This window comes from Piliocolobus tephrosceles, chromosome 10 (assembly GCF_002776525.5).
Source record: "Piliocolobus tephrosceles isolate RC106 chromosome 10, ASM277652v3, whole genome shotgun sequence".
Lineage (NCBI taxonomy): Eukaryota > Metazoa > Chordata > Mammalia > Primates > Cercopithecidae > Piliocolobus > Piliocolobus tephrosceles.
Genome location: NC_045443.1, coordinates 108940974 through 108951139, shown reverse-complemented (window position 1 = coordinate 108951139; position 10166 = coordinate 108940974). Strand labels below are relative to the sequence as shown.

Genomic DNA, 10166 nt, shown 5'->3' with positions numbered 1-10166 from the left:
TTTTTCTAACATAACTGGGCGTTAAATTTGCTAAACCTGGCAACCCAGGTTTTATTATTTGTAGAGATGGTGGTCTCCCTATGCTGCCCAGGCTGGTCTTGAACTACTGGCTCCTGCCTTGTCCTAGGGGGAGTTTGGACTTAAGCCTAAGACTTCAGCGAATGGCTCGCCCAGGATCCCCAAATGCTTTTTCCAGGCTAATCCACGACCTGGGCCGGTCCTTACCTTTGGTATCGCAATGAGCTTCCCGGGCTCGAATCCTCTTTTCTGGGCTAGGGAACTGGGGAGTCGTGAGCCACGAGCGGACCCTTTAAGAGTGATTTCGAGGGCGGGCTCACGGGGGCGTGGCGAATCCGGGGGCGTGCCGGTTCGGGGCCGGCCAATCGGGAGGCGGGAAGAACGCGGGGGCGGTCCCGGCGCGAGCAGGCTGGGAAGGGTTAAAGGGGCGCGCCCGTGGGTCGCGGACTGTCCGGTTGCTCCCGCCTCCTTCCGTCGGATCTGAGCTCTCCCGCGGCTGCGCCGGCCCGGCCGCCCAGGAGACAAAGCGCTGCTGCCGCCGTTGCCGCAACCGGGCCAGTCCTAGACCATGGCCGGGCCACCCCCCAGCGTCGCGCCTCCCGTCCAGTCGCCGCCCTAGGCCTGCGCTGCGAGGTAAGGCGGGCCTGGGCGGGGGGGACCTGCACCGGGACACGGGACCCGGGTCAGGCCGCCCTGGGCCTCGGGGTTCCCCGGCCACCTGGAGAGCGCGCTGCGGGGATCTTCCCTGCTGGGACTTTGCACCAGTGGTCACTTCTCCAGCTGCCGAGGCGAACTTGGCCGATGACCACCCTCCCCGCCCTCAGCCCATAGGGACATCTGCCGCTGCGGGGGACTGCGGACAAGCCCCCTATTCTGCCGTTGATCACCCATCTGGGGCCCTGACTGTCCTTTAAGGAACTTAAGAGAGCTGCCACGCACAACACACAAAGGGACAGAGAGCAGCCGGCAGCAGGGCCATACCTGGAGAAGCAGCCCCTGCCGTGGGCAAGGGGGCTGCCTGTGTCTGGACGGCGGTGCTGGCACGTCCCTGAGGTCCCTGCTGGTGCGGTGACGGACAGGCTGGTCATTAGTGTTCTTGGCACACATGTTTTTCAGCCTGTGCCTGCCACACCCTCTTCCCCACGCCCGCCGCTGGGGGACACTGAGGGCAGCTGGATTCAACTCCAGGACCTGCGGTTCTGGCTTCTTTCGTTAAAGTGAGTGCCAAAATGCCATGCTTCAGTCTCCCCAGAGACCTGGGTTCCAGGGCCAGCTGTGCCCCTGGAGATCTTGGATGAATTATTTGCCTTTTTGACAGCTCTTTCCCTGAAAGCATTTTGCAAAATGACTCTTCAGGAGTAAATTCACTCAGCCCATAGAGGGATGGAAGTTAACATCCCCATTTTACAGATGAGGCCGAGAAAACCCCGACTCACAGCAGCTAATATTTGCAATCCATTTCCCATAGTTTGCCAGTGGGTTTTCCTTCTTTTAGCTCATGAACCCTTGCCACACAGCCCATTTTAACAGACGAGGAAACTGAGGCTTGGAAAGGTGAAACGACTTGTCCAAGGCCCTCCAGCCTGGACCTGCAGAGGCAGGAACTTTGCCTTGGGAGCAGAGCAGGGCCAGGCTCCCTCCAGCTTCCTGTCTGGCCCTGGGCTGTTGAATCAGCAGCAGTGCCCACAGTGGACTCTGAACTTCTTGGAAAACAGTGTGGGGAGATAAGGCAGGGACCAGGCCTTCGCTCCAGGCAAGGCTGGAGCCTGTGCCCCTGCAGTTTCCTGCCTTCCCTGTTCTGGTGGAGGCAGGGGTCATGGGCAGAGCTGGGTCCTGTGCCTGCTGGTGACTTTGAAGCAGTTTGGCCTCCATCTGGGCAGTGCAGGGAGGAGGTTTGCTGAGCAGGAGGGAAGTTGCTATTCCTTTGGCCTTGATGGGGTGGAGAGACCCCAAGATCGGCTCCTTTATTTGAGTGGCTTGCCTGGAGCATGTGATTCTGGGCACAGTTGTATGCCTCTGGCCAACTTATTGAACCTCCCTTTGTCCATTTCCACATCTGTGAATGTGGGGTGAGACCCCTTGTCTTGGGGCCGTTGAGAGGTTTCAGAAGATACCTGCAGAATGAATCAAACAGCTATGTGAGCACCTACTGCATGCCTGGCACTGGAATTCAGACCACAAATGCCCCAGCTTTCCTAAAGCAGGCAAAAATGACCCAGGTATTAATAATTTCAGGTGGAGGCACAGGAGAGGGACTGGGGGGCCTCTTATGCATAGGGTGGCCAGGGACCACCTCTCTGAGGAGGTGACAGCTAGGCTGAGACCAAAGGATGGGGAACTGGCCTTGTGAAGACCTGCAGGCAGATAGCCGGGACCAAGTCTTGGATGTGGGGATGTGTCTGGTGTATTTAAGGAACAGAAAGGAGGCCAGGATGGCTGGAGCTGAGTGAACAAGGGGGAAAGAGGTAGGAAAAGGGAACTTGGAAGCCATGGGAGGCTTGGACTGTTTTTTTTTTTTTTTTTTGAGGCAGGATCTCACTATGTCGCCCAGGCTGGAGTGCAGTGGCACGATCACTCCCAAGTTCAAGGGGTCCTTCCATGTTAGCCTCCCAGACAGCTAGGACTAGAGGCTTGTGTCAACATGCCCAGCTATTTTTTTTCTATTTTTTGTAGAGGTAGGGTCTTGCTGTGTTTTCCAGGCTGGTCTCTAACTCAAGCGATCCTCCCGCCTCAGCCTCCCAAAGTGCTAGCATTACAGGTGTGAGCCACCGCACCCTGCCTAAGGATTTAATTTTATGCTGAGAGAAGTAGGGAGCCATGGGAGGGTTTAGAGCAGAGGAGGAGTGTGATTGGACTTAATTTTCACAGGATCCCTCTATGGGGAGTGGATTTCAGTGTGGCTCGGAGAAGAGCCTAGGAAGGAGACTTGGATCTTACCTTGAGGAACATGGACAGGGGGGCAAGGAGACTTGTGTGGAGGCTACAGCAGCTGTTTCAGTGAATGGTGATGGGGCCTAGAATGGGGAGGTGGAGTGGACAGATTAGGCAACTGATTTGGAAGACGCTGGAGAGGGGGGATCAACTGGAGTTGATATGTGATCAGATGTGGGGGTGAGAGGGAAACCAAGGGCCATTTGCTGAGATCGGAAGTATGACACGGGGACGTTTGGGGAAAAGCCAAGAAGAATGTGAACTGCAGCTGTGCTCAGCAGGCGTTGTGTGCCTGGCCCTGTGCTCCGCAAAGTCCGTGTAGTCACTGTATCATTGTCACAACAGCCCTGACTTAGGCACTGTTACGATCCCATTTTACAGATGCAGAAACGGAGGCCCAGAGAGGTTAATAGCCTGCCTGGGGTCCCCCAGCCCGGATACTGCAGAGCTGACATTTGAATCCAGAGAAGAGCAAGCTGAGGCTGGAGCTGAACAGAGGGCAGGGAGGCGAGTGGTGGCCTGAGAGGTAGAAGCAGAACTGGGCGAGTGGGGCGGGAGGGTCCTGTGAGAACTGGGGCCAGCATCCACATGGAAGTTGATGGGTGGTGGTGTGGGGAATGCGTGAATCCCTGTGTCTTAGAGAGGGACAGCTGTATCTGAGAGGCGGTGGGGGATTCAACACCTAGAGACTTTGGGGGCTCTGGCCTTGCCCCCCACTAGGTCAGGACAGACTGACCTCAGTTTCTTTTTTTATTTTAAGTTCCATGATACATGTGCAGAACCTGCAGGTTTGTCCCATAGGTATATGTGTGCCATGGTGGCCTGCTGCACCTATTGACCTGTTCTCTAAGTTCCCTCCCCTCACCCCCATCATCGAACAGGCCCCGGTGTGTGTTCTGCCCCTCCCTGTGTCCACGTGTTCTCATTATTCAACTCCTACTTATGAGTAAGAACATGTGGTATTTGGTTTTCTGTTCCTGTGTTAATTTGCTAAGGATGATGGCTTCCAGCTTCATCTATTTCCCTGCAAAGGACATGATCTCATTCCTTGTTATGGCTGGATAGTTTTCCATGGTGTATATATACCACATTTTCTTCATACACTCTATCATTGATGGGCATTTTCTCAGTTTCTAAGTCACAACTCATGTTCCCTCTTCTAGGAAGCCTTCCCTGACTGCCTTTGTGGGTGACAGGAGGTGGCAAGGACAACCCCTTCCACCCTAGGTCAGGTAGTCCGACAGGGCCTCACTGTGGTCAGCTGCTCTTAGGAGAACCACCACCCTGACCTCATTCCCAGGCTCTGAGAAAGACGCCACCCAGGCAGGGGAATGAACGCTGAGTGCCTACTGCGCACCAGGACTTTATATGCTTTGCCTCTTGGAAAATGTAGCTACCATCCTATGCAGGCTGAGGCTCTGCAGTGGGAGATAAGGTGGGCTCTCAAAATGGCCGTGGAAAACCCCAAGGGAAGGTGGCCAGGCCAGGGATGCAGATGCCACCTCCCGATAAGTCCTTCCTGGCCAGCATTGCCCCATCGTATACTCCTTGGGGGAAGGTGAATGGGGTCACTGTGGCTGACGGCATGGGGTTAGAGTCCTCTATGCTAAATGGCATGGGACGCCCCCCGCCCCTCCTTCCTGTAAGTCAGCCTAACCCTGGGCTTGCATGTTTCCCCAGATTCTTTCTTTGTTTTGAGACAGAGTCTGGCTCTGTCCCCAGGCTGGAGTGCAGTAGTGCAATCTCGGCCTACTGCAACTTCTGCCTCCTGGGTTTAAGCAGTTTTCCTGCCTCAGCCTCCCAAGTATCTGGGATTATAGGCACTCCCCACCAAGCCTGGCTATTTTTTTTTTTTTTTTTCTGGGATGGAGTCTTGCTCTGTCGCCCAGGCTGGAGTGCAATGGCGTGATCTCGGCTCACTGCAACCTCTGCCTCTTGGGTTCAAGCGATTCTTCTGCCTCAGTCTCCCAAGTAGCTGGGACTATGGGTGTGCACCACTACACCTGGCGGGTTTTTTTTTTTTTTTTTTTCGTATTTTTAGTAGAGATGGGGTTTTGCCATGTTGGCCAGGCTGGTCTTGAACTCCTGACCTCAGGTGAGAAGGATCGGCCTTGGCCTCCCAAAGCGCTGGGATTACAGGTGTGAGCCACTACGCCCAGCCCCTGTCTTATTTTCCATAGGACATGAGATTACCTGGCAGACGTCTTATCTGTTTGTTAACTCTCTGCTCCCTTTCACTTGCCAGTGGCATTTTAACACCACAAGGGCAGGGACCCTGTCCGTCTTGTTTTTGCTCTATCCCTAGGCCTGGAACAGTGCCTGGCACACAGTAGATGCTTAATAAACATTCCATGAATGAAGTCAATCTCTACAACTCTCTGAAGTTGGTTCTGCTCATATCCCTATTTCATGGACGGACAAACCAAGGTCGAACCACAAAGTCAGGGCTGGGACCTGGCAGGGACTGCAGAAGCCAGCTGGTCTTGTTCTTGGGATGATGGAAACAGCAGCACCTGAAATGAAGCCTGGGTTTGGATTTCAGCCCTGCCCAAACTGCTTTGTGACACCGGGGAAGCAGTTAACTTCTCTGTGCCTGTTTCCTCATCTGTTGAACCAGAGCCAGGCCAGTCCCTGTGACCTAAGGTCTATTGTGAGATCAAGTGAGTTCATCCCTCTGAAATGTCTGGCATGCAGCAGGAACTCACAACATTATTTCAGGGATACAGGAGGGCAGGAGGTTATGAGGCTATCTGGGGAGGCTGGTGAGACCCAGGTTCCTGTCCTGTCTCTGCTTCTTAGGAGTTGTGGGCACATGGGCTGCCTGCTTCCACCCTGTGTCAGTTTCCTCATCTGTGAAATGGGGATGTAGAGTGGCCGCAAGCTCCCCTTGGGGCACGGGGTGACCTAGTATCAGTGGCCTTGTGCATAACAGCCCTTCCATGGGGTCCAGGCCCTGGGCTCCCCTCCAGGCCCGGCGATTGCCGCCATGAAGCTGAACGAGCGCAGCCTGGCCTTCTACGCCACCTGCAACGCCCCAGTGGACAACGCAGGCTTCCTGTACAAGAAGGGCGGGCGACACGCAGCCTACCACCGGCGCTGGTTCGTCCTGCGCGGGAACATGCTCTTCTACTTCGAGGATGCGGCCAGCCGCGAGCCTGTGGGCGTCATCATCCTGGAGGGCTGCACCGTGGAGCTGGTGGAGGCCGCTGAAGAGTTCGCCTTCGCCGTGCGCTTCGCGGGGACCCGGGCGCGCACCTACGTGCTGGCCGCTGAGAGTCAGGCCGCCATGGAGGGTTGGGTCAAGGCCCTGTCGCGTGCCAGCTTCGACTACCTGCGGCTGGTGGTGCGTGAGCTGGAGCAGCAGCTGGCGGCTGTGCGCGGCGGGGGTGGCATGGCCCTGCCTCAGCCTCAGTCCCTGCCCTTGCCCCCGTCCCTGCCCTCTGCCCCGGCCCCAGTCCCATTCTTGCCCTCTGCCCCGGCCCCAGTCCCAGCCCTGCCCCTGCCCCGCCGGCCCAGCGCCCTCCCACCCAAGGAGAATGGCTGCGCTGTCTGGAGCACTGAGGCCACCTTCAGGCCTGGACCTGAGCCCCCTCCACCACCGCCTCGCCGCCGGGCCTCGGCACCCCACGGGGCCCTGGACGTGGCTCCCTTCGCCCGGCTGCACGAATGCTATGGCCAGGAGATCCGGGCCCTGCGCGGCCAGTGGCTCAGCAGCCGGGTCCAGCCCTGAGGCCACCAGGGCACCTGTTTTAGGGGGACCCAGGCTCCACGCCCTCTGGGACAAGCCAGGTCCTGGAGAGACTGGGGGAGCTGGTCCTGAGGGCAATCATGGGCAAAGCTAGCCCCCAGTCCCTGAGTGGCCTGGTTTTGGGGGATGCAGGCTCTGAGAAGGTACTGGATTCTGAATGGGACTTTAGGACCATGTGATTCAGAAGGCCTACCCTTGAGAGGACGTCACACGCGACACTAAGGAGAATCCAGGGCCTGAGGGGGAGGTTTCCTGAGAACTTCAGCCCCAGGCTGGCCTGAGCTGCCTGGCAGAGGCCTTTGCTGGCAACAGGCCTTGCCAGGCCTGCAGCTCAGAGGGTCACTGGGACTGAGGACAATCTGTGGCCTGAAAAGCAAATGCACAGTTAGTGCGGCTCCTGACCAGGCCCTCAGGCTGGACAGAGAGAGGATCGGTCGTGGCAGCCACACCTGGGCCTGGCCTTGCTCCAGGACCTGCCAGAGGAGCTGACCTGGCTCCGTGCCTGCCTGTCTCCAGGAGCAGGACAGTGGCTTGGAGGGTGGCGACTGGGGACACAGGTGCAGGTGTTAGTGCAGGACTGGAAGGGTGAGGTGGCCTAGTCGCTGGGGCTCCTGGCCTGGGCCGGCTGAGGCAGGACTCTGCTGGGTCCCCTGCCAGGCCTCATGGTGGTGCTCCTGGTGGTAGTGGTTTCTGGCTGCAGGCCCTGTCTTTGTCTCCGTGGTGGCTCTCACAGGGCTCTCTGGACACTCCTTGACTGCATCCTTCAGTCTTGGCCCCCAGGCCTGGGGCCTCTTGGGAGCTCTCCTGACCTCCCTTTCTGGGCTGGGCAGCCATGGCCCGAGGTGACCTTCTAGCAGGTTCCCCCAGGGAGGGGAGGCCACCAGCTGACTCACCACCTAAGATGGCCCAGGTGCTGACCTAGTGGCAGAGAAAACACAGCCTCACACCGAATGAAACTTCCAGAGCCCCTCTTCAGCTCCAGGCAGCCCCCTCCAACAGGTCCCCTCCTGAGCTCAGCCCCCACCCCCATACTCCCGGTGGGGACCAGGTCTTGCCTGGCTTCGGGGCTGACCACCGGTCCCCTTTCTTCTCACCACAGTGCCCATTCTTCATCCAGGGAGAACCTCAGGGCTGGGAATACCCTCTGGCCCTCACCCTGGGTCATGTTTACAGTCCTCAATGCCCCACACCAGGGGCTGCCTGAGGACACCTCCACCCTGACCTTTATTTTCCCAAACGCTGCCTCTTGGTGACAAACTCAGCCCGAAACCCCTTCTTTCTGTCTTTGGAGACCCTTGGGCTTGGGGAAATATGGAGGGGGGTGTGTCTGCAATCAAGGCCTCTCCAGCTCACGGCTGGCCCGGTGGGCTGGGACCTGTCTGAATTTTAAATACTTAGGGTGCATTTTTTTTTTTTCTGGCAACAAAGCTTGATGTTTTCACTGCTTTAGTTTCCTGTTTGCTGGTGGGAGGGGATACGATCTGTGACTCTGGGCTTGGCTTGGGGGAACAGTTGTCACTGCCCCTGGGGAGAGGGGCAGCTTGGGCTGGAGAAGCACAGCCAGAGACGGAGCCCCTCGAGAGGGATCCTTGGCTGCTTCATTGTCTTCCCCCCAGCAAGCCCTGCCCTCCTCCACAGGCACCTCTGGGGTCTTGGTACGGTCCCCGCTCACCTCCTTCCAGAGTCCTGAGTGGTGTGGGTGGGGGTGGCACAGGATCTGGGGCTTGGGAGGGGTTCAGAGCTGCCCAGAGCCCCGTGTCCTGGCAGACTCAGCTGGTGGGGTGAGGTGTTAACCCCAGTCCTGGCGTAGGTTTACAGACTCCCAAGGTACGCTGGCCCTGGTCTGGGAGAGAGAGGTGGGGGATGTCCCCTACCAAAGCACAAGGCGGGGTCAGGCTGCCTCCCAGGTTGGGTGTCGGGGGAGCTTTCCGGCAGCCTGGGGGGGAGATGCAAGGGCTAAAATAAAATTTTGTCAAGTAATGGCTGATCGTGTCATTTTTTTCCCCATCAAAATTCTTGATTGATTTCCCTGGCAGAGCCCAGAGCAGGCTGTGCAAGGGCTGCGCCCTGCCAGGCGCATTCTCACTTCCCAAGGCAGATGCTGGTCCCATTTTACAGATGTGGGAAACAGGCTCATTGAGGTTATGAAACTTGCCAAAGCCACATAGCTGGAGAGTGTCAGAGCAGGGATGTAAATATCTGGAATCCCATGACAGGATAGAGTCTTCAGGAGGAATATGAGGGAAAATGGAGCCCAAAGTTCCTTTCAGAAGGGAAAGAAGGCAGGGAAAAGCCAAGGATTTGAAAGCTAACTGGGCGGAAGACCTGAGAGTTGGGAGGGACATTAACAATCCTGATTAGGATGGCAGATGGAAGAGTCGAAACTGCATGCTTCTCACTGATAAGTTCATGGAGGCTGTGGAGGGAGCTGGAGTGAAGAGGACTCTGGCACCGATGCAAGTTCAGAAGGAAAGAGCCTGTGATTGATTAGTAATATCTGCCGTGAGCACCACGTGCCTGGTAGTGGTGCTCATGCCATGTATCCGCTTTCTGATTAAGTCTGTCTACTGGGTGAGGGGCTGGCCCAAGGTGGCCTAGCATGATGGACTTAAGCCCTAGGTCCTCTTCACATGGACTCAGTTTGGCTCACAGGACTCCCTTGCAGGCCTGGAAAAATCCTGTACATTTAGGAACATGTGGCTTAGGGTGAGCAACCTACAGTCCTCATGTTCAAGAAATGAAAAGTATAAAGATCAGGGAATCATGGCCCTTGTGAGCATCTAGTGCATGCTGAATAATTTTTTCCATCTCTTGTGGGACCACAGCTGACAGATGGGGGCTGGGGAAGTGGCTCCCCACACAAGCTGAGTCGGCACTGCCTGTGGCATTTGTGACCACAGCCACCGTACAGCATGGGGCAAAGAGTGGGGGAAATAGTGGGAGAGAAAAACAGCTCCAAGAGGGAGGGTCAGCAGCAAAATGCTGGACATCCAGCTGCTGATATGTCAGTGATTTCTCTGGACCCAGGGGAGGTGTTCAGGGCACAAGTCTAAGGGGACACCATATGTGGTCAGAAGGAATATTCTGAGAAGCCACTCGGGGTAGAAGGTGAGGCCCTCAAGCAGGACAACGCAGCGAGAGGTTAGGCTGATTGCCAACCATCCTTCCACCCTAAATACTTAGTCAAATTCAATCAGTTACGCTGCCATAGGCTCTCAGGGAACAGCTAAACTTTAGCTGCCAGAGAGTGGCCGTGTGGCCTGATTTTGGCCAATGAGATGTGAGTTGGAAGAGTCTTCTTCCTTCCAAAATACACAATAAAGAGCTCTTCATTGGCCAGGTGCGGTGGCTCACACCTGTAATCCCCGCACTTTGGGAGGCCAAGGCAGGCAGATCACGAGGTCAGGAGTTCGAGACCAGCCTAGCCAATGTAGTGAAACCCTGTCTCTACTAAAAAGCACAAAAATTA

The 10166-nt window shown here is 56.5% G+C and overlaps 1 protein-coding gene across 2 annotated transcripts; it reads left to right on the top strand.

The window, feature by feature from the left end:
* The first annotated feature begins 437 nt into the window (after positions 1–437).
* PHETA1 (PH domain containing endocytic trafficking adaptor 1) lies at positions 438–8677 on the top strand. 2 transcript variants are annotated; one of them, XM_023203366.1, is made up of 3 exons: positions 438–651; positions 3331–3475; positions 5900–8677. In XM_023203366.1, exon 3 carries the CDS (start codon positions 5936–5938, stop codon positions 6677–6679), a length of 744 nt encoding a protein of 247 aa, XP_023059134.1. In that variant the 5' UTR covers positions 438–651; positions 3331–3475; positions 5900–5935; the 3' UTR covers positions 6680–8677. The 2 variants fall into 2 exon arrangements, with proteins under 2 accessions (XP_023059134.1, XP_023059137.1); XM_023203369.3 differs by lacking the exon at positions 438–651 and adding an exon at positions 663–1235.
* Positions 8678–10166: the final 1489 nt, after the last annotated feature.

Excerpts from the sequence above, each read along its gene's own strand:
- PHETA1 (XM_023203366.1), top strand. The coding sequence starts at position 5,936 with ATGAAGCTGAACGAGCGCAGCCTGGCCTTCTACGCCACCTGCAACGCC.